The sequence below is a fragment of the Heterocephalus glaber genome, unplaced genomic scaffold, assembly GCF_053883595.1.
Source record: "Heterocephalus glaber isolate CG9 unplaced genomic scaffold, H.glaber_assembly_v1.0 deba00001600, whole genome shotgun sequence".
NCBI lineage: Eukaryota > Metazoa > Chordata > Mammalia > Rodentia > Bathyergidae > Heterocephalus > Heterocephalus glaber.
Genome location: NW_028258372.1, coordinates 17043078 through 17068600, shown reverse-complemented (window position 1 = coordinate 17068600; position 25523 = coordinate 17043078). Strand labels below are relative to the sequence as shown.

General features: G+C 36.4%; 1 protein-coding gene across 1 annotated transcript in view; it reads right to left on the bottom strand.

The window, feature by feature from the left end:
- The window catches only part of Axdnd1 (axonemal dynein light chain domain containing 1), a 136457-nt gene that overhangs the window by 79594 nt on the left and 31340 nt on the right, over positions 1-25523 (bottom strand). Inside the window, exons 5-7 of the mRNA XM_087194232.1 lie at positions 8609-8624; positions 7555-7637; positions 75-274 (exon numbers count right to left, since the gene is read on the bottom strand). Of these exons, the coding sequence (XP_087050358.1) occupies positions 75-274; positions 7555-7637; positions 8609-8624 (299 nt within the window). The remainder of the gene's footprint in view (positions 1-74; positions 275-7554; positions 7638-8608; positions 8625-25523) is intronic.

Here is a 25523-nt window from a genome sequence, read left to right as displayed (position 1 = left end):
CTTCACTGTCTTACTCTTTGCCTTATGTCACATTTAATCTTCAAACATCCAGCAAAATAACCAGATAGATTCACCTGCTCAAATAGGTGGTATCTTGGATGAACTTTTTCGCCAGTACAACTGCATCTAGTTCAAACTGTGCAATTCCCATATCATGGTTGTCAGCACTTTCCTCTTCCAACTTTGGGAGAGTGTAATGGTCAGTAAAGTCAGGAATCATTATAATCAGCAAATTTGCCATCCACTGGGTCATAGATGTATGCAACTCATCCATCTGTTAAAAAAAATGAATATAATACAAACAACTCATTTAAAATACAATAGTAAGATAATACCAAATTTAAAAGTAGAAACAATCATACCTATAACAAACTTTCAACAACCCTATAATTCTTTTTTTTTTTTTTGGTACCGGGGATTGAACTCGGGTCCTTGTGCTTGGGCAGTAGGCAGTGAAACCACCGAGCTAAATTCCCAGCCCTACCCTATAATTCTTAAAGAAATCAAATAATCACTGCTTATGTTTACAACCATATTTTCTTTTGCTTACAGTCCTACATTAAGCTACTTTCTTCTTTAGCTTGGCGAAGCGTATTAACTCATCAAAGCTGCAGTTCCCAAATTGTGTACCGAAACATCCTAGCACTCTGAAAAGAACTCATGAGAATCCCATGGTATTTTAAAATGAGAAAAATAGTGAGATGTGGCATCTGCTGGACACAGTATGAACCTGACATAGTTTCAACACCAGATGCACAGTGTCACTTTTGATGCCATGGTATCTTTTTGAAGCTTGTTTGGTTGGTGGGATAAAAACAAATACTATGTGAAAATCTATGTGCAACAGGAAAGATAGCAATGTCTAATCGGATTCCAAGGTTAGAGAAGTTATATAGTGCCCAACAAGCATTTGCATTCCATAAGTATTCTGATTACTTGTTAGGATATTAAGTATTTAGTAAGGTTTTTGAACCTACCTACTTAATGAACTTAACTGTGACATATTTCTTTTGGCTTGGGAGTATGAAAATACTGAAAGCCAACAGGTAGAGTGAACAGTTTGAGAGCCTCTGTATTCCAGTGTTTGCTGAGGCTAGGGTCCAGAAATACAATGTAGAAAACTATAAAATGCAAAAATTAATGCAACATATTCTTTCTCTATTTGGTGAATTTCTAAGTATTCCTCTGGGGTTTAAACATCATTTGTTCCGAGAAGACTTTAATTTCCTCTGGCTTTAATTTGTTCCTTTTCCCCATGTTCCCCCCCACCCCCATTAAGTTTATTGGTACATTTTAGGTATACAATACAGTTAAATTCATCATTGGGATCTTGTACCATTACATGAGTATCTTGGTTCTTATTTTTTCCCCCTTCCCTTGGCCTCCCTTCACCCCCCCCTTCCCTATTTGCAAAGACTTTGTTTCCATTTTTTTCCACTTCTCATATTTTTTTTCTTTTTTTCCCTTCCCCTACCCCTCCCAATTCCCCTGCTCCTTTACACCTTTTCTTCCTGTTACACAATATCAGTTATACATTTTTTAAATTACAATCTCAAGATCTACGAGACATTACCACAGATTTTACAGAATTTAAAAGGATATAGAAAGCATATTTCAAAAATCTTTTTTGAAATAAATTCGACAACTTCTAAGAAGGACCTTGGAAGACAAACTAATGAAACTAACTCTGGAGGAAATATAAAAATTGAATAGCACCTATTAAAGAAAGTATATTCCTAGCTTGAAAACTTACCTATATGAAAACAGCAGGCTCAAAAACATTTTAACTGATAAATTATATCAAACAATTAAAGCAGAAAAAAGAAGGAACACTTCTCCCCTCATTTTAGGAACTCAACATTGTGCTAATCCTAAAACTGGATAAAGATAATAGAAGAAAAAAGTATGAACAAAGATAGAAATTTGTTTAACAAAACAAACTATTACAAGTCAGATCTGGCAGTATGTGGAAAGTGGTTTTGTTATAGGGATGGCAGTGTTGGTTCAGCATTGGAAGATCCACCCCCAAAAGTCATCATTTTAACAGAGGAAAGGAAAAAGCCATATGATCCTGTCCCTAGTTGGAGAAAAAGTATTGGACTAAATTCTACAGCTGTTCATGGTAAAAGCTATCAGGAGACTAGAAGTAGAACAGAAGCTTCTCAACAGATCAAAGACATGTACTCCATACTTCCAACGAGAATGCCTTGTATGAATGGAGAAGATACAATGCTTTCTCCTTAAGGTGGGGAACAAGGGCAGATATGCTTACTCTTTATCTGTCCATTAAACTTTGAAACCTAGGCCCAAACCAAAATAGTCTGGCAATAAAATGACACAATTAGGATAAGATTGGCAAGGTGCAAAATCTTAATATGTAGATGAAATGATCATCTACAGAGAAAATACTAAGAAATCTCTAGGAGCCCCTAGAACTTGTACTTGAATTTAGCAGGATTAGAAAACACAAGGTATATATAAAAATTCAGGTCTGTGTATACTTGCTATAAATGAAGAACTGGATATTGAAATTTAAAAGTTATGTAGGAGTACAAAGGACCTAGAAAAGTTAAAAAAAAAGTGTTAGAAGATGTTTAGTACCTAATTCTAAGACTTCTTCTAAAGCTACAGTAATCAAGGCAGTGTTACTGTAAGGAAAGACATATAGATCATTTGAATAAAACAGAGAATCTAGAAATAGAACCACACATATAGGGTCCACTGAGTTTTGAAAGATTATTTAACATTAACATTTTATAGAATATAAACTCAATTCAAGAGCCGAGGAAGAGATAGAGTTTGCAGCAAATGGCACTAGAACACCTGGTATCTGTATATAAAAAATTAACCTCAACCCTTTTTTTCCATACATGAAAATAACTTGAAGGGATCTATGAACCTAAATAAGAAAGCCTAAAAGTATAAAACTTTAAGAAGAAATTATAAGGGAAAATATTTATGAATTCAGGGTAGGCAAGAACTACCTAGGATACAAAAAACATGATGTATAAAAGAAAAAAATTGATAAATGGGATTCCATCAAAATTTAGAACTTTAAATGACATCATTAAAATGAAAAGTAGTCCTTAAACAGACCATATTTACAATGCAAATAAACTATGACCAGAATATATAAAGAATTCTTAGAGCTCATTAATAGACAACCCAATTAAAATGTAGACAATAAGAAGATGATAAATAGCCAGTATAGCACAAGAAATGGTGTGCAACTCTAGAATCAGAAAAATACTAATCAGTACAATAATAAGATTGAATTATACACTCATTAGGGAGATGAAGTTAAAAGTTTTAAAAGCCTTGTCATGACTTCCTTTTGTTGGATTCTCCCCCTTTGCATTTAATTTGTCATGCCCAATGGATTCATTCTGTTGGGTTTCCTGGGGTTGTGGTCCTCATTATCATTTCCTAGGGTATTGTCTAAAATTTTTTGGAGTGCTGGTTTGGTATTCATGAAGTTCCTGAGGTGCTCTTTATCATCAAAGTATCTTATTTCTCCATCAATTTTGAAAGATAGATTTGCAGGGTACATCAATCTGGGTTGGAGGCTGTTTTCCTTTAGGGCTTGAAATACATCACTCCAAGCTCTTCTTGCCTTGAGGGTTTGCATTGAGAAGTCTGCTGTGATTCTGATGGGCTTTCCTTTGTATGTGATTTGTTTCTTTTCTCTCACTGCTTGTAGAATTTTGTTCTTCTGTTGGATTTCTGGAATCCTAACTATTATATGCCTATGTGTAGATTTTTTTTGATTAAGGCTAGCTGGAGTCCTGTATGCCTCACTTATCTGTATGTCAAGTTGTTTTCCCCTCCTTGGGGAGTTTTCTGCCATCACTTCTGTGAACAGATTTTTTATGTCATCTGTACTCTCTCCTCTTTCTTCATTGACTCCAATCAGTCTTATGTTATTCTTCTTTGCATCGTCTAGCAGCTGCTGGATTGATTTCTCATGTTCCCTTACAATTTTAAAGCAATTTTTCTTTTCCTGGTCACTAACTGCAATCTTATCTTCTGTATGTGAAATTCTATCCTCACATTGGTTCATTCTGCTGAGCAGACTTTCGATGGAATTTTTTAATCTCTTGGAAATCTGTTTGTATCTGTTTTATGGATTCCATTTGTTTCCTATGTTGGGATTCCATCATGTTCCTCAGATCCTCTATTTTTTTATCTGTATCCTCTCTAGATTTATTAATCATGTTTTGCACCATGAGCAAAATCTTTGCTGTTATCTGAGTAATTATTTCTGATTTCATTTTTCCCAGATCCTCTTTTGTTGCCAGTTCAGAGAGTCCAGGTGGTTATCAGAGTGTTCCATCTCGTTTCCCTTTGGGGTTGCCATAGGTGACCTGGAAGTCTGTTTTTGAGGCTTGCTTATGTGTTTTCTCATTTCCACGGGGGGGGGGGATGTGCTTCTGGCACCCACACAGCTCACCTTCCCTAGGGAGCTTCCTTCCAGGTGCTGAGACAGGCCCTGCTTCTCTGCCCTAGGAGCCTGGGATGGAGGCAGGGAGCTTCCTTCCGGGTGCTGGGACCAGCTCACCTTCTCTGACCTAGGAGCCTGGGATGGAGGTGGGGAGCTTCCTTCTGGGTGCTGGGAGCAGCTCACCTTCTCTGCCCTAGGAGCCTGGGATGGCAGCGGGGGAGCTTCCTTCCGGGTGCTGGGACTGGCTGAGCTTCTCTGCCCTAGGAGCCTGGGATGGAGGTGGGGACCTTCCTTCTGGGTTCTGGGATCAGCTGAGCTTCTCTGCCTTCTGGGCTGCTAGCAGTGGGACTCAGTATTGTGGTCTGGTGGTCCCGTGTTCTCTGCATCTTTGTAATGTGGAACCAGATGGCTGTACAGAGGAGCGGGGGGGGGGGGGGGGTCCAGTGGATTGTTGCCAGGGCGCAGGCTGATTTGGCATGTTCCACGTGACTCGCGACCTCAGTAGGGCGTGTGGAGACCTGCCTGTCTGCCGCGGCTCCCCATGTTTCTATAGTACTGTGAACATCTATATACACTCATCTACACATCTATAACCTCAACTCATGTGTGTCTCTTTAAGACTTGAGCTACCATTTTATCCTTCAATACTACACACAATACTTAGGAGAGAGCATGTATTTGATAAATAATTTTGAATGAATAAAAAAAACTTGATATTCTATTCACCTTCCTGACTCTTTACTCAGAAGAAAAAGGATGTTAATGCCCTAAACAAATGTTATTTAATGTATATTTTATACCTGAATTAATGCATCAGAAAAAGGGCAATTCTTCTTGGGAGTTATAAAGGCTCTGACCCTCTTTTATAAGTCCAAGACACTTCCCCCACACACTTCTTATTGCTTTTCAGTTAGTCAATGAATTCCTAACCATTCATTCATATTTGAATGCCCTAGACTATACTGTCACTGAAATAACTCAGTTTTGCTTGCATAACATATTAATGCATCCTCAGGTCTGCCTATAAAATAAATATAAATAGATGTTTTTAACTTTATTCAAAGTTATATTACTACAGTAATTAAATGGTGGAATCAAGGTCACAGAAGAAAACATAGATGAATTTTAAATTAAAATCAAATTAAACAATAATATCCTTTACTTTAAAAAATATAGAATCATTCTTTTTAATGAGATAGAAGTGAATATGATCATTTAATATAAAACAGGCTTGTAATTCTGATATAAAATTCTTAAAATGATATTTAAAATAAATTAAGTGTTTTTCTTTTATGAAAAGTTCATTCCAATTTTACTAATTATTTCAGGGATGACAAGTGACTTCAATATTTAGCCACTTCTTACCTGCTGTTTTTAAAAAGCACACTTAATTTTTCCCTTCAAAATATACATGAAGAGTGGGATTAGAGACTAGAGGTAGAAAACTTCCTTAGCATATACAAGGTCCTTGGGCTCAGTATCCAGGACAAAACAAACAAGCACTAACTGTACCTATATCTATATCTATGTATATCTCAATGTATCTATATCCACATATATAGATATAAATGTAAATGTGCATATACATTATATCTGATTTTTTAAAAAGGTTTAGAGATCACCATTTAAGATAAACAGGCAGCATAGATTAAATGCAGTAAGGTGGCAAGGGAAAAACAACACAGTAGAAAAATGGATTGTAAGGGCCGGGGATTTAGCTCAGTGGTTTTGTCGCCTGCTGCGCAAGCGCAGGGACCAAAGTTCAATTCCCTGGTACCAAAAAAGGAAAAAAAAAAGAAAAAAGAAAAATGGATTGGAAAAGAAAATGGCTGGTTTAAAAAAAAGGCAAACATTTTCATCTCTAAATACCTGTACCAGATAATATGGATGCATATAACTCAAGGAGTTCACAATCTTTCAAATTTCCTACACACACTAATTATGTTACAATAATGTACTGTTAAAATAGAAGTATGTGAAAGGTATTTAAGTTACTTCTAAGTATGCTGTATTATAAAAATTAAGCTCTAAATATAAAAAATATAAATATATGGGTCCTTGGAGATTAATCCCTAAAGGTAAACTATTTTGCCAAAAAAAGAGTTTAATATAGCAGCACCATAACGTACACACAGTGTTAGAATATCTTCCTAACTTCACTCAACCAATATTTATTGAGTCCTAATATGTGACAGGCATTCTAATGCCCTTTTGATTTTTCATTTTGGTTATCTCCCAAGTCTTAGGAATTTCTCCCAAGCCTGAAAATCCATTAGAGCTATAGTTTCAGATTTAACATATTTGCTCAATTCTTGATATCTGCATTTTTATCATATGCTCATAGTTTTTTTGTTTTTGTTTTTGTTTTTGTTTTTGGTACCGGGATCGAACTTGGGTCCTTAGCTTGTGAGGCAGGCGGTGGAACCACTGAGCTAAATCCCCGGCCCCTTGCATTTTTATCATATGCAAATAGAACAGTAGTAACAATGTTTTACCAGTAATATTCCCATAAAGCATTTCTGCCTTTCAAATTCCCAATTTAAGCAACATTAAAATGAATTAAAATCATTTTATGAATTTAGTAAAATAAAATATTTGCACTATGGTAAAAGATTCCTGTGTAAATTTAGATTCTAAATAATATTAGGAAAAGGAGGTAAATGTAGTAAATGAAGACATCCTTTGGAAATTATTATTTCATGTGCTGTTTAAGAAGTTCACAGGTTCAGCTCTCCATTAGTGTTGAATAATTCTATTTGTTCTAGTAATTACAGAATAAGTACTGTGGCATCTCTTTCATCCTAGTAACATGTTCAGTCAGGGGCTAAAAGATAAGCAGAAATATAATTCCACATAAATACTTAAAATGATCACATTCTAGATTAATGTAATTGAGAAAAAATATTCAGTATATTTAGTAAAGGATAAAGATAAATCAGAGGCAACAACAGTCTGCATTTTAAAATGCAGAGAAAAATCACTGAATAATTATATAAGTTTCTATTTTTCTCTCACAACCTCCTGCTTCAATTGTACACTTAGGGCCTGGTTTTCCCTTGAAAACCACCAACTAAAGCAAAAATATAACCTCACAAAGCCTTGAAAGTACATACATACTGTTGAAGTTCAGTGTGACTGTTGTTAATTTCATTGCCTATGTTCAAAAGCCATTGTTGAATCATGTTAAATATATGTCCTTGGAGTACCCCGAAGGAAAAATCAGGCCAAATAAAGATAAGGAATTTAGAATATACAAGTAACTATCAGCTAAGGGAAACAGTTTTATTTGGGCACAGTAAATGTAAGGTATTCACAATTGTTTGAGACTTTGGGAAAAGCTGAATTAAAGTCTTGAACTATCTGGTATGATGACTTAGTCATGAACACAGTGTTCCTAATCCCCAGGTAGATAGCAACTGGCATGACACACTTTAGACAATGTAAATCTTACTCTTAATATTATCCTTCTACTGTAAAAATGTACACACCTTATATCCATTCACAGGCCAGTAAGGTCTTCTCATATAATGAGAATGAATTTTAAAATTGTCTTACAGTGTGTGAGGAACAAGGCTGGCTCACTCCTCAGTGAAACTAGTAAAAATATTTTTTAAAATAAACGATTTAAAGCCTCTGAAAAGGATTAGAAAGAAAAAAGACAGAAAAAACATTCAAAGAAATGATGATTCAAAGAAATGATGAAAAAATCCCAAATATAATTTAAAACAATAATTAACACTTCAGAAATCTTAGCAATCTCCAAGCACGTAGGATAAATACAAAGATATCCTCAAATACATAAGAGTAAAATGGTAGATATTTCCAGGATAAAGATGCTAGGGCATAAAACAAATCTCAATTAATTTAAAGGCCAAAATAATACAAAATATATACCCATACCACAGTGGAATTAAATTACAAATCAGTAACTGGAAAAAATTGGAAAACTCATAAATATGTGAAAATTAAGCAATGAAATTAAGCAGTGAAATAAGTGGGTCAATGATGTCTATATCACAAGTGAAATCACAAAACATTTTGAGATAAGTAAAAATGATACAGTATACCAAAATATGTAGAATACTACTAAAGTAGTCCTTAGAGAGATATTAATAGTTATATATGCCTATTTTAAGAAAGAAGAAAGCCAGTCATGGTGGTGCATACCTGTAATCTCCACAGTCTGGAGGCCAAAGAAGGAGGATAGCAAGAGCAAAACCAGTCTGGGCTACATACCAATTTCAAGAGCAGCCTGGACTATATAGCAAGATCCTGTCTCAAAAACCAAAAGGAGGAGAAAAGTGAGGAGAAAGAGGAAAAGGAAGAAGAGGAGGAGGAAGAGAAGAAAAAGAACGAAGAGGAGAAAGAAGAAGGGGAGAAAGAAGGAATAAGAGGAGGAGAAGGAGGAGGAAGATGAGAAAGAAAAGGAGGAGGGAGAGAAGGAGAAAGTGGAAGAGGAGAAGAAAGATCTACAACCTAACAGGTACAGAAAAGATTTAGTAAAATAAATATAAAGAAAGCAAAAGGAAAGAAATTACGACTACAGTGGAAAGTAGTATCATAGCGACTAGAAAAATATGAAAGAAAATAAATAATACTACAGAAAATCAAAAGATGGTTCTTTGAAAAGATTAGCAAACATTTAGCTAGACTGACTATGAAAAATAGAGATAAGGGTCAAATTCCTAGATTCAGAAATCAAAGAGAGAACACTAGCATCTTCCAGGAAGAAAAAGGATCATAAGGGAATACTGTTATGGCTTCGATAAGGTTTGAGTGTGTCTCCAAAAGGTTAATGCATTGGAAGTTTGATCTACAATTTGGTGATATTAAGAACTATTAGAACCATTAAAAGGTGGGACCTAATGGAAGATAATTAGGTCATTGAGGTTATGGTCCCCCAGAGAATTAATATAGTTCTTGCAAGATCCCTTTTAATTCCATGGGAGTGCACTGTCATAAAAGAGCAAGGCTGGCCCCTGAATGTCTCTGGTATTCTGTCTTGCCATGCAATATCTCCTTTGATACATGCCCCCATTATGATGCCATCAGCCATGTTGTGATGCAGCCAAGGGGACCCTCACCAGAAACTGAAACAATAAGGCTGTTTGATGTTAGACTTTCAGTCTCCAAAACTATGAGTTAAATAAACCTCTTTTCTGCATCAAGAACCTAGTACTGCGTGTTTTGTTATAACAGCTGAAAAATGAGCTTATTCAAATACTTTTGTCAAAAACTTAGGTAACTTACATGAAATTATTGAATTCCTAGAAAGACACAAACAATACAAACTGATCTAAGAAGAAATAGACAATATAAACAGACTTATAAAAATGATTCCATCACTAAAATGCTACCCACAGAAGTCTTTGCTGAGTCTTACCAAAAGGTCAACAATGAATTAACACCAAGTTTCACAAAATCTTCCAAAAAATATAGGAGGAGGAAAACTTACCAAATCTTTCCCAAGGCTAGTAGTACTACCCTGATGCAACACCAAAGATGTCATAGATAAAGCAGACCAATACTTGTCTTCTGCCCATTTTTAGGGGCAAAGCATGAAGGCTTTCACAGTTAAGTATGATGTTAGCTGTGGATTTTTCATAGACATCCTTTATCAGATTTAGAAAGTTTTGTTCTATTCTGTGTTTTGAGTTTGAGGCCACCCTGGGGTACATAGTGAGTTCAAGGCCACCCTGAATTACAAAGCAAGACTCTTTCTTAAACAAACAAACAAACAAATAGCTAAAGCAATCCTGAAATAGAAGGTTCAAATAGGAAAACTCACATCTCTCAATTTTAAAAATTAACACTATGTGGACCAGGGATTTAGCTCAGTGGTGCCACGTCTGGCTCACAAGCCCCAGGTCCTGAGTTGGATCCTGGTACCAAAAAAACCCCCCAAACCAAAAAAAACCCCACACCACTATGTAACAGTAATTAAGACAAGTGCATTACTGGTGCAAAGGTAAACATATAGATCAGACAGAATTAATAGTATAGAAATAAATTCATGTCTATGGCCAACTGATTTTCATCAAAGATGCCATATTATTAAATGGGGAAATAAAGTTCATTCAATAAACTCTGTTGGAACAATTGAGGATTATAAGCAAAAAATGAAATTGGATGCTTACCTCCCACCACATACTAAATGGATCAGACCTTAATGTAACATCAAATTCTATAAAACTTGTAGGAGAAAACATAGGAAAAATTTTCACAGTGAATTTGGTAAAGGACTCTTAGATGTGATTTCAAAAGGAAGGAAGGAAGAGAGGAAAGGAGAAAAGAAAAGAATTAGACTTCAAAACTAACAATTTCTTGCTTCTAAAGGACATCATTAAGAAAGTGAAAAGACAAGCAATGAAGGGGAGAAAATATTGGCTATCCATATTTCTAAAAAGGGACTTGTATTCAGAATACATAACTCTTTCTTACAACTCAATAATAGAGACAGACAATTCACTTTAAAATAAGTGGGGCCGGGGATTTAGCTCAGTGGTTCTGCTGCTTGCCTCGCAAGCACAAGGCCCTGAGTTTGATCCTCGGTACCAAAAAAAAAAAAGTTAAATAATCTAAATAGATATTTCTCCCAAAGAAAACATACCAATTGCCAGGGCCAGCAATTTATCTCAGTGGTGCCACAGCTGCCTCACAAGCACAAGGTCCTGAGTTTGATCCCCAGTATTGAAAAAAATTTATATATAATATACTACACATAAATATTTGAAACAATATACGTATACATATGTATACATACATATACATATAAATATATACAAATTGCCAATAAGCTCATGAAACAATGCTTTACAACATTAATCATGAGAGAAATATAAATCAAAACCACAATGAGATACTACTTCATACCTACTAGGTAAGCAATAACCAAAAAGTCAGATAAGTGTTGGTAGGTATGTAAAGTTAGAAACTTCATATATATCTCAATATGAGCAAACATAAAATGGTGTAAATTTTCCAAAATCACATTGGAACACATTCTAGAAGTCTCTAAAATTGTTAAAGCTAAAACTATCATATGATACAGTAATTGCACTACAGAGTATAACTGAAAAAAATGAAAGCACGTCTGCCCACAAAAAAAATTTGTATATGAATGTGTATAGCAACATTACTCATCAAGTCAAAATGATGGAAAACTTCAAACAATCCAACAGACAAGTGGACAAAATGTACAGTCTTATATGGAATATCATTCAATAATAAAAGTGAAAGAAATACTGAAATATGCCACAGTATTGATGAAACTTGAAACATTATATTAAGTGTAAGAAATTAGTCACAAAAGACCACATAATATATGATTCCTTTCATATGAAATGTCCATAGTAAGGAAATTAATAGATATAGAATATTAATTGGTACTGTGGGTGGGGTGATGGGAGAGAATAAAGAATACACAAGTGCTGTAGTTTGGATGTGGTTTGTCCTTGTTCATGTGTTAGAAGTTTGGTCCTCAGTATGGTGATGGTGAGGTCATACAACCTTTAAGAGATAGGGCTAGTAGAAGATAAGCAGTCACTTGGGGAGCTCCCATCAGGAGTTCTTGTGGGATCCTCATTAGTTCCTGTGAAAATGAGTTGTTACAAGAAGGCAGTAAATTTAAAATGTCATTAAAAATGGCAGAGTAGAGACTGGCAGGAAAATTCAGCCTCTCTAGGAGGACACCTGGAAAAAAACAACTTGGTGAAGAGAAAAAAAGAAGTAGCTCTTCAGGAATTGGGATGCACTTAATTGGGAAAACTTAAAACTACACAGAAGCTGGAGAAATGAAGCACAATGGAATAAAGCAAAGAATAGAGAAGTCTGGAAAGCTCCTCCCAGCTCCTACAGAAGGGGAATTGTCTCTGCTGACACAAGGTGAGCCCAGAGATGGTCAAAAGCCCCAGGAAGAATCAACAAACTGGGTCAGTTCCATTAGACCCAAGAAAAGTCCATGGCTATTATAAACTGCAAAAACAATGTGGGGTTTTACTCTGAAAGTGGCTCCTTCCACATGGCAGGCTAAAGGTGGAGAAGAAAGCCAGTGCAGTGCCCACCATATATGAGAATGTTTAATCAGGGGCTTTTTTGGTAAGGATTTAATTGTTCAAGACTGAATTACACAAGGGGAAAGAAAGGCTGAACTACAGGACAATTACAAAACAACTTTTTTTCAGAACTTCTGGTGTCAGTGAACAGGTTGTTGATGGACACGGAGATAGTCTCAGAGAGGGTGCAGGCTAGACAGAGATGCCCCTGAGAAGTTTAAGCTAAGGATGGGAAGGAAACAGGGCTTTATTCTCTGCAGTGAGAGCCTGGGTCTGGAAGTATGGACATTAAATCCAGTAGTTTATTTAAACCCCTCCTCTACTGTCAACATCCAGCACAGAACTCAGTAGTCTATTTTCTTTCCCCATCTACCAATAACTCTCAGTATGAATAGTTTCAATTCACATCAAAAGACACAAATGGTAGATTGGATCAAGAAACAAAATCCAATGGTATGCTGCACACAAGAAACAGTCCAAAAAGAAATTCATACATTAAAAATAAAAGGGTAGAAATAATATTCCATAAAATGGGAGCCCTAAAACAAGCCAGAATAGCTATACTACTTTCAGATAAAATGGATCTCAAGACAAAACTGATCAGAGGAGGGCTGGGGATTTAGCTCAGTGGTTCCACCACGAGCCTCACAAGTGCAAGGTCCCTAGTTTGATCCCCAGTACCAAAAAAACCCCCACACACACAAAAAAGAGGAAGCAAAGAAGATCACTATATATTGGTTAAGGAAATAATTCAACAGAAACAGATAACATGTACTAAACAGTGGCATGCCCAACTTCATAAAATACACACTACTGGATTCCATTGGTAAGTGTGCACAGATCCCACTGAGAAGCGTGCATGGACCACAGCTGCGCAGGTACACCCAGATCCCAGCCAGTGCCCTGCCCTGAAAACAGCTGCACAGGAGCACAAGCAACAGCCACAGGCCCCCCCAGATTCCATCAGTAAGTGCACCCAGATCCCAGCAAGAAGCCCACTTGGACCAGAGCTGCACTGGTGAGTACAGGTCCTGGCCAGGATCTGGCCCAGACCCCGCCAGCTTGGGCCCATAGGCCCCAGCCAAAGGCCTATCTGGAAAAGACCTTTGAAGGTGGATAAGCAACAGCCAGAGGCCCACCCAGATACCATTGGTAAGTGCATGCAGACCCCAGCCAGAAGCCTGTGCAGACACCAGCGATTGGGGTACACAGCTCCCAGCCAAAGGCTTTCCCAGACAACAGCTATGCAGGGGGGTAGGCCCCAGCCACAGGCACATCCAGATATCATCCCAAGTGTGCATAGGCCCTAGCCAGAACCTAGCCTGGACAACAAGGCAGTGCAGGGATCCAGAAGGCCACCATTCTGAACCAAGGAACTGGCACAGTGGTGAGCAGCAAAGAAAAGGCCTCTCCATGGCTTGCTAAGATTTGAAGACCACTGGGTGAGCAAAAAGTTGCCTCCACAAAAACGCAGCAGGCTGCATCTGCTGAAATGAGAAGACATGTAAACAAGTCTCAAAACTAGACTTCCAGATCACCTAAGGCAACCCCAATGGGGAAAAAGATGGAACAATCTGATATTCAACCACCTGGACTCCCTGAACTGGCAGTGAAAGAGAATCTGGAAACAATGGAATTAGAAATTGTTCCTCAGACAACAACAGAGATTGTGTCCACAGTGCAAGAAATGAATAATAACTCTAAAGCAACAAAGAGAGAAAAACTAGAGGAGCCGGGGAATATCATGGAATCACAACATAGAAAACAAATAGAATCCATAAAACAGATGCAAATAGATTTCCAGGAGATTAAAAACTACGCTGAAAGTTGACACAACAAAATGAGCCAATGTGAGGACAGAATTTCTGATACAGAAGACAGGATTGCAATTAGTGACAAGGAAAGGAAAAATTTCTTAAAAGAGTAAGGGACTACAAGAAATTAATCCAGCAGCTGGTAGATGATGCAAAGAAGAATAACAAAAGACTGACTGGAGTCAATCAACAAACAGGAGAAAGTGCAAATGACATTAAAAAACCTTCACAGAAGTAATGGCAGAAAACTTGACAAGCAAGGGAAAAGAATTTGACATATATATAAGTGAGGCATATAGGACTTCAACTAGCAGTGATACAAAAAAACTATGGAGACAGTGCAGATGACATAAAAAAACCTTCACAGAAGTAATGGCAGAAAACTTCCCAAGCAGGGAAAAGAACTTGACATACAGATAAGTGAGGCATATAGGACTCCAAATAGCCTTGATCAAAAAAAAATCTACACATAGGCATATAATTGTTAAGATTCCAGAAACACAACAGAAGAACAAAGCTCTACAAGCAGTTAGAGAAAAGAAACTAACAACACACAAAGGAAAGCCAATCAGAATCACAGCAGACTTCTCAACACAAACCCTCAGGGAAGAAGAGCTTGGAGTGACATAGTCTAAGCCCTAAAGGAAAAAAGACTCCAACCCAGATTGATGTACCCTGCAAAACTATCTTTCAAAATTGATGGTGAAATAAGATACTTTCATGACAAAGAGCACCTTAGGAACTTCACGAAAACCACACCAGAACTCCAAAAAATTTTAGACAATATCCTAGGAACAGACAATGAGGATCACAACCACAGGAAGCACAGCAGAATGAACCCATTGGGTGTGACAAGAAATTAAATGTAAAGGGGGAGAACCTAACAAAAAGAAAAAGTCATGGCAATGATAAGTCAATATGTATCAGTTATAACCATCAATGTTAATGGTCTCAATTCACCAATCAAAAGAAATAGACTGGCAGAATGGGTCAAGAAGCAAAATCTAACAATATGCTGCATACAAGAAACACACTTAATTCAAAAGGAAACTCATAGACTGAAAGTTAAAGGGTGGAAAACAATACTCCATGTGACAGGAACCCGAAAAAAAGCAGGAGTAGCTATCCTCTTTGCAGACCAAGTAGATTTCAAACCAACACTGATTAAGAGAGATGAAGAAGGACACTACATCCTTGTAAAGGGAAGAATCCAAGAGGAAGAGATGACAATCATAAATATCTATGCACCAAACACTAGTGCACCCAACTATATAAAACAAATACTAACAGACATGAAAAGTCATATATGCACTAATACAATTGTACTGGGGGACCTCAACACCCCACTGTCACAAATAGATAGATCAACTAGACTAAAAATAAGTAATGAAATACTAGAACTTAATCAAACTCTTGAACAAATGAACTTAACAGATGTTTACAGAGTCTTCCACACCACAAAATCAGAATACACATTCTTCTCAGCTACACATAGGTCATTCTCCAAAATAGACCACATACACACACATAGAACATGTTTAAGTAAGTGCAAAGGAATTGAAGTTATCCCCTGTATATTATCAGACCATAGTGCGATGAAATTGGAGATCCATAGCAAAAGAAACTCGCAAAATTTCATAAACAAGTGGAAACTGAACAACACACTTCTGAATAACCAATGGGTCACAGAGGAAATTAAAGAAGAAATCAGACAATTCCTTCAATTAAATGACAATGACAATACAACATATCAGAATCTATGGGACACAATGAAAGCAGTCTTGCAAGGTAAATTCATAGCAGTGAATATGCATGTTAGGAAAACAGAATGAGCCCAATTAAACAACCTGATGCTGAACCTCAAGCTTCTAGAGAAAGAAGAGCAGGACAAACCCAAAGCTCATACAAGAGAGGAAATTATAAAGATCAGAGGAGAAATCAATGCAATGGAGACTAAGAGAATGATACCAAAAAATCAATGAAGCCAAGAGTTGGTTCTTCAAAAGAATCAAGAAAATTGACAAACCTTTAGCCAACTTGTCAGAAAAAGGAAAGAAAAGGCCCAAATCCATGCAATTAGGAATGAAAAGGGTGAAATGACAACAGACCCAGCAGAAATCCAGAGGATCATCAATACCTACTTCCAGCACCTATACGCCAATAAGATGGACAACACAGAAGAAATGGACAGATTCCTAGATACATATGAATTACCAAAGTTGAACGAAGAAGACCTAAAAATTCTGAACAACCCAATATCAACCAATGAAATTGAAAACATAATTAAAAACTTATCAACTAAGAAAAGCCCGGGCCCTGATGGCTTCACTGCTGAATTCTACAAGACAGTTAGAGAGGAACTGCTGCCACTACTGTTTAAACTCTTCAATGAAATTGAAAGGGAAGCAATACTCCCAAATTCATTCCTGGAAGCAAGCATCACCTTGATCCCCAAAGCAGAGAAAGACTAAACCAAAAAGGAGAACTACAGGCCAATCTCACTAATGAACATAGATGCAAAAATCCTTAATAAGATACTGGCAAACAGAATGCAGAAGATCATCAAGAAGAACATACACCCTGATCAAGGGGGATTCATCCCAGGGATGCAGGGATGGTTCAACATATGCAAATCAATCAATGTAATATACTATATCAATAGAGCCAAGGACAAAAACCATATGATTATCTCCATAGATGCAGAAAAAGCATTTGACAAAATCCAACATGCATTTATGATTAAAACCCTACAAAAAATTGGAATAGATGGTCTCTACCTCAAATTGATAAAAGCCATCTATGAAAAGCCACCAGCCAATATCATACTAAATGGTCAAAAACTGAAATCCTTCACAATAAAATCAGGAAATAGACAAGAATGTCCACTATCACCACTCTTGTTCAATATAGTTCTGGAAACATTAGCCATGGCAATTAGACAAGAGAAAGAAATAAAAGGAATAAAGAGAGGAAATGAAGAAGTCAAATTGTCATTATTTGCAGATGACATGATACTCTATATAGAAGACCCCAAGAACTCCACCAAAAGTCTTCTAGACTTAATAACCAAATTCAGTCAAGTAGCTGGTTACAAGGTCAACACACAAAAATCAATAGCTTTCCTCTACATGAATGACAGACTCACTGAGAGAGAAATAGGGCAAATAATTCCTTTCACAATAGCATCCAAAAAACTGAAATACCTAGGAATCATCCTAACGAAAGAAATCAAAGACCTCTTCTCTGAAAACTATGGCACTCTGAAAAGAGAGATTGAAGATGATATCAGAAAATGGACAGACATCCCCTGCTCCTGGGTAGGAAGGATTAATATAGTGAAAATGGCCATACTTACACAACTGCTATATAGATTTAATGCAATTCCAATTGAGATCCCAGCAGCACACTTCATGGACCTTGAGAAAACAATCCAAAAATTCATTTGGAACAAGAAGAGACCCAGAATATGAAAAGTAATTCTAGGTAACAGAGACATGACAGGAGGTATCACAATCCCCAACCTGCAACTCTACTACAAAGCTACTGTGATGAAAACAGCATGGTACTGGCAAAGAAACAGACCTGAGGACCAGTGGAACAGATTAGAAGATGCAGAAACAAAGCCAGATACACTCAGGCATCTCATCTTCGATAAAGGAGCCAAACACCCTCACTGGAGGAAAGATAGCCTCTTTAATAAATGGTGATGGAAAAATTGGGCTTCAACTTGCCAAAGATTAAAACTAGACCTATATCTCTTGCCATGCACTAAACTAAAATCAAAATGGATTAAAGATCTAAATATTAAAATAGAAACTGAACCAGTTGGAACAGAGGTTAGGTAGAACTCTTGAAGACATTGGTGTAGGAAAAGATTTTATGAACAAAACTTCAGTTGCCCGTGAACTAGCACAAACAATCAACAAATGGGATCTCTTCTTATTAAAAGGCTTCTGCACAGCAAGAGAAACCACCAGCAGTGTGAAGAGACTACCCACAATGTGGGAAAAAATCTTCACCTGCTCTTCCTCAGACAAAGGTCTACTATCTCGAATCTATAAAGAACTTAAAAAGATCAGACCTCCCAAATTTAAAGACCCAATCTGAAAATGGGCATCTGAAATGAGCAGACATTTCTCAGACAAAGAAGTAGAAATAGCAAATAAATGCATGAAAAAATGTTCAGCATCACTGGTCATTTGAGAGATGCAAAGAAAACAATGCCCAGATTCCACCTCACTCCAGAAAGAATGGCCGCTATCATGAAATCAACCAATAACAAATGCTGGCAGGGCTGTGGGGAAAGAGGAACCCTGCTCCACTGCTGGTGGGAGTGTAGACTGGTGCAACCACTGTGGAAATCAGTATGGAGATACCTCAAAGAACTAGGTCTGGAAGTCCCATTTGACCACGCTATTCTACTGCTGGGGATCTTCCCCAAAGAATTAAAAGAATCATACCACAGTGATATATGTGCGCCCATGTTCATAGCAGCAAAGTTTGTGATAGCTAAAACTTGGAAACAGCCCAAATGCCCATCAACTGGAGACTGGATAAAGAAAATGTGGCTTTTTTATAAAATGGAGTACTACTCAGCCATAAAAAATGAGAAATTAGAGACATTTATAGCTAAGTGGATGCACATTGAGGCAATACTCTTAAGTGAAATAAATAGGACACACATGTATAAATACCAAATAGTTTCTCTGGTGTGAGAAACTGAAAGTGTAAATAAGGACTAAAATGTATAATAGGCAATGTGAAATAGGAAGAAAAGGGGCAAAGGGGAAGGAAGTGGGAGGGCTAGGGGAAAGGATAGAAGGGAATGGGATTAATATGAGAAAATGGAAAAATAGGAACAAAATCTTTGTAAATAGGGAGGAAGGGAGGGGTTGAAGGGAGGGCTGGGCAAGGGTGAAAAATAAGAACCAAGAGAGATTATGTAAAGGTGCAAATTTACAATGATGAATGTCATTATATTGTATACCTAAAATGTACCAATAAAATTAAATTTAAAAAAAGAGATGGGTCTAGATTCAACCTTCTCCATGTGGACAACCAGTTTTCCCAGCACTATTTGTCGAAGAAGCTCTCTTTTCTTCAGCCTCTATTTTTCTCCCCTTGTCAAAGATCAGATGTCTGAGTGTGCCTGGAATTGATTCTGCATCCTCTATTCTGTTCCTTTGACCCACATATCTATTTTTGTGTTGTACCATGCTGCTTTTATCACTGTAGCTTTGTAATACAGCTTGAGATCCAGGATTGTGATGGCTGCTGTTTTGCTCTTCTTCCCTAGGACTGCTTTTGCTGTTCTGGGTCTCTTCCTGTTCCAAATGAATTGTAGGATTGTTTTTCTACTTCGGTGTGGAATGATGTTGGTATTTTGATTGGATTTGCATTAAATGTATAAATTGGTTTTGATATATAGCCACTTTGACAATATTAGTTTTGTCTATCCTGGAACAAAGAATGCCTTTGCATTTTCTATTGTTCTATTCAATCTCCTTTTTCAGAGTACTATAATTTTCATTATAGAGGTCTTTCATTTTCCTGGTTAGGTTAATACTAATACTTTTGAAGCTAACATGAAGGTCTTGATTTATTTCTTAGTATATTCATTGTTTGTGTGGAGAAATGCTATTGAATTTTGTGTACTGATTTTGTATCCTGCTACTTTGCTGAATTTGTTTATTTGTTCTAGGGGCTTTTTGGTGGAATTTTTTGGGGTCTTCTATGTATAGGATCATGTCACCTGTGAATAAGAATAGTTCAGCTTATTCCTTTCCTAAAAACAAAAGGGATACTATTTATTAAGTTGAGAGATCTTGATTATAAAAATAACAGTATTTTAGTAATGTGCATGATAGCAAACAACAGGAACAAAACTTTAAGTAAAGCATATATTTTTAAAAGTAAGCATGAATTTAAGAACAAGTTTAGTTCTAGTGTAATCGCCCCTCAATATCTGACAAAGGCTGGTTCCATGAATCCCCACACATTCCAAAAATCTGCAGATGTTCAAGTCTACTCTATAAAATGGTGCAGTATTTCCATATAACCTATACACATCCTCTCATTTATTTAAATCATCACTAGATTATTTATAATAATATAATATAAATGTTCTATAAATAATTGTGATACTGAATTATTGAGGAAATAATGACAAGAAAAAGTCTATACAGGTTCACAACACATGCAATTTTTAAAAAATATTTCCCATTTGTGGGTGGTTGCATATGCAGATGAGGACCTCTCAGATATAAAGATCTAAGTGTATTCAGAAATTCATTATTAGGCCAAGCATGGTGGCACATGCCTATAATCCCAGCACTCAGAAGAGGCTAAGGCAGCAGGATCACTTCAAGTTAAAGGTCAGCCTGCGCTACATAATGAGTTTAAGGCCAACCTGAACTACATAGCAAGATCTTACCACAAAAAACAAAAACAAAAACAAAACAAAAAGAAAGAAATTCATTATTTTTTTAACTTACTAGGAAAACTAAAATTCAGCTTAGCATCATACCATGAATAAGAAATCTACAACTTTGTATGTGGATTTCTGGAAGGAAAAAGCTAGTCTTCCCATTGTATTTTCTAAAGTGCCATCTGTGGTTTGGAAAACAGCTTAAGGTATTTTTGATCTTTGCCCACTAAATAGCTTTTTAAGGAAATAAGACAGTAAGCAATATATTTGGAGGAAGTTATTCAAAGAGTAAAGAGAGGGAGAGAAGATTATATATCAAATGTTTTACCTTATGAGGCACGAGGACACCATCATGTTTCTTGTGATCATCTTTGGATTGTAATGCACGGTCCAAATGCGGGGGACAAACTGCATTCTCTCTAGTCTCTCCTCTTACATATTTAACATCATACAGAAAAGAAATATCCCTAAAAATAAGAAAAATACATATTTCAAAATAAATTTTCATTCTGGCTACTAAATAAGAGGGAGTGCGATCCACACATATCCTACTAGTGAATAAATTGGTCATTTATGTCAGCAAAACTGATCTCCTTACTGCATACTTCCTAAGAAGACTGGACTGTTAGACACAAGTTTCTCCAACATTCTTCCTCTATATGAAATCTCATTCACATCACAAACTCTTTTCTTCAATCTTAGGCTAAGAGAAATTCTCTTTTCCATGGTTATTCCTTCCACTTATCCACTTGATTCCATCCTTGCCTACATCCCTGAGTATTCTGGTGCATCAGTCATAACTTCTGTGTTTTTCCTACTCTATTGAAACATTCCTCTTGGTCTATAACCAGTCTTTTCCCCTTCTAAAAACTTTGCTTTACCATACGCTATCATTTCTTCATGATTGGCCTATCTATCTATCTATCTATCTATCTATTTATCTATCATCTCTCAATTTCTGTTCATTAAACTTCCCTACAATCTGATTCCACCCACATCTCTATTCTGAAACCATTTTCCAGAAAGCTCATGATGATTTGCCACTGTAAAGTCAAATTATCTCTTATTAGTTATCTTCCACTACATTTCTCTGGTATATTTTCCAAAATTGACCACCTCTCTGCTTAAAAACTCTCTTCCTCTATTATCTGTGTTACTAGACACTCCTGGTTTTTTGTCCTAACTGCTCCATCTTAGACTTCCCTGTGTCCTCCTGCTACTAAATGGAAATGCTCCACAAATGCACGTCCTCATACCTCCACTCTTTTTCCTGTACCTTTTCTCCCTTGGCAATGTCATCAAATCTCACCTTATCCCAAATGTTACTTCCAGGAACAACTGAGTCCTTCCATTCTATCATTTCCTCCTCTTGTATTCACTAATTCTATCAATTAGCACTATCCTTGCCTCATCTAAATCTCACTAGAATTATTGAGACTCTCCCATTTTAACCCTTTTGTAAACTTTTTTTATTACTATATATTTGTCATACACATTGATCACAATCATAACAAGGAATTTGTACCTATACATAATATATCTTGATTTTTCCCATTCCCCTCCCCTCCCTTCAACCTCTCTTCCCCTCTTTATTTGCAAAAGCTTTGTTACCGGTTTTTCCTTCTCTCTCCCTTCTCTTCTTCCCCTCTCTTCTTCCCCTTCCTATTTGAACATGTTCTTCCTACTTCCAAATATTTATTCATCATTATGCTCATTTACCTTTTGGGTTTTTTAAACATGAGACAAAGTATGACATTTAAACTTTTGTGTCTGATTTATTTCATTTAAGATTATGGTCTAAAGGTACATCCATTTTCCTACAAATGACTCAAGTTTATCCTTCTTTATGGCAGTGTAGTACTTCATTGTATACAAATGCCACATTTTCTCCATCCATTCATCTGTCATTGGGCATTTGGGCTGTTTCTAAGATTTAGCTATTATAAGTTGTGCTGCTATAAACATGGGTATGCATGTTTCACTGCAGTATGATGCTTTTAACTCTAGAAAGGGAACAACAGAGTCAAATGGGACTATTTTTAATTTTTTGAGGAATCTCCATACTGATTTCCATAGTGTTGTACCAGACTACACTCCCATCAGCAATGAAGAAGGGTTCCTTCTTTGCCACAGCCTCAACAGCATTTGTTATTGGTTGATTTCCTGATGATAGCCATTCTTTCTAGAGTGAGATGGAATCTCCTTTCTCAAATTACCAGTGATGTTGAGCATTTTTCATAATTTGTTTCTGTTTATACATCTTCAGCTGACAAGTGTCTATTGATTTCAGACGCTCATTTTTGGATTGGGCCTTTAAATTTGGGAGGGGGGGTCTGATTATTTTGAGTTCTGTATATATACTAGATGTTAGTCTTTTGCCTGAGGAAAACCTGGTAAGAATTTTTTCTACATTATGGGTTGTCTCTTCACACCATCGGTGGTTTCTCTTGTGCAAAAACTTTTTAATCTGATATGGTCCTAGTTGTTGATTCTTTGTAATATTTCCTGTGTATCTGAGGTTTTGTTCATAAAGTCTTTGCTTACACCTATGTCTTCAAGTCTTCCACTTATTCTCTCTTCTAGCAGATTTAGTGTTTCTGCTTTAATAGTTAGATTTTTGATCTATTTTTATTTTAGCTCAGTGCATGGTGAGAGATATGGGTCTAGTTTCAGTCTTTGGCATGTGGAGAGCCAGTTCTCCAGCACCATTTATTAAAGAGCGTATCTTTCTTCCAGTGAAGGTGTTTGGCCCCTTTGTCAAAGGTAAGATAGCTGAGTGTGCTCGGAAGATGCTTTCTGCATCTTCTGTTCTGTTCCATTGATCCTCGTATCTGTTTTTCTGCCAGTACCATACAGTTTTTATCACAATACTTTTGTAGTATAACTTCAAATTGGGGATTGTGATGCTTTCTGCCTTGCCCTTGTTGCCCAGAATTGCTTTTGCTATTCAAGGTCTCTTCTGATTCCAAATGAATTTTAGGATTGTTTTCTTTATTTATGTAAGGCATGTTATTGGCATTTTCATTGTGATTCTATTAAATCTATATATTGGTTTTGGAAGTATGACCATTTTTACTATATTAGTTCTGCCTATTCAAGAACAAGGGAGATCTTTCCATTTTCTGATATCCTCTTTGGTGTTTTTCAAAGTATTGTAGTTTTCAATATATGTCTTTTACTTCCTTCATTAGATTGATTCATAAGTATTTCATTTTTCTTGATGCTATTGTGAAAGATATTGTTTTCCTAATTTCTCTCTCAGTGAGGCTGTTATTCATATACAGGAATTCTACTGATTTTTGAGTGTGCATGTTGTATCCTGCTATGCTGCCAAATTTGCTTATTAATTCTAGGAGTCCTTTGGTGGAGTTTTTGAGGTCTTCTATGTAGAGTATCATGTCAGCAGCAAGTAATAATAACTTAATTTCTTCCTTTCCTATACGTATTCCTTTCATTTCTTTCTCTTGTCTAATTGCTCTGGTTAATGTTTACAGAACTATATCAAACAGGAATGGTGATAGTGGTCACCCTTATCTTGTTCCTGATTTTAGAGTGAAAGCTTTTAGGTTTTGCCAACTTAGTATGATGTTGGCTGTTGCTTTGTCATCCACGGCTTTTATCAAATTGAGATAAGGACTTTCTATTCCAATTTTCTGTAGGGATTTTATAATGAATGTGTATTGGACTTTGTCAAATGCTTTCTCTGTATCTATTGAGATGATCATGGTTATGTCCTTCATTCTGTTAATGTGGTGTATTATATTTATTGATTTGCATATGTTGAATCATCCCTGCATCCCTGGGATGAATCCTACTTAGTCATGGTGTATAATCTTTTTGATAATTTGCTGCATTGTTTGCCAGTATCTTATTTTAGCATCTATGTTCATTAGGGAGATTAGCTTGTAGTTCATTTTTGGTTTGATCCTTCTCTGGTTTGGGTATCAGGGTAATGCTTGGTTCCAGGAATGAGTCTGGGAATATTGCTTCCCTCTCAGTTTCATTAGAGTTTGAGGCATAATTGCATTAGATCCTCTCTAAAGTTCTTGTAGAATTTAGCAGTGAATCCATCAAGACCTGGGCTTTTCCTTGTTGGTAGTTTTTAAAACTTACTTCTTCAATCTCACTGATTGATATTGGGTTATTTAGAATTTTTATATCTTCTTGATTCAGCTTTGGTAATTCATATGTGTCTGGGAGTCTGTCAATTTCTTCTGAGTTTTCTATCTTCTTAGAGTACATGTAGGTTCTCAAAGTAGGTATTGATGATCCTCTGTATTTCTGCAGGATCTGTTGTGATCTCACCCTTTTCATTCCTAATTGCATGGATCTGGGTTTTTCCTTTTTTGATAATGTTGACTAGGGGTTTGTCTACTTAATTTTTCAAAGAACCAACCCTTTGATTCATTAATTTTTTGTACTGTTTTCATAACCTCAATAGCATTAATTTCTGCTCTGATCTCTATAATTTCCTCTCTGTATGCACTAGGGGTTTAACTTGCTCTTCTTTTTCTACAACCTTGAGGTTGAACATTAGGCTATTTATTGGAGCTCACTGTTTTTTGATGTGGGAACTCACTGCTATAAATTTTCCTCATAGGACTTGCTTTCATTGAGTCCCATGTCATATTGACATTGTTTAACTGTAGAAACTGTCTTATTTCTTTATCTGTGGCCCATTGGTGTTCAGGAGGGTGTTATATCATTTCCATGCATTTATGTACTTTTTGTGATTTCTTATGCCACTGATTTCCAATTCATTGCACTATGATCTGATAATATGCATG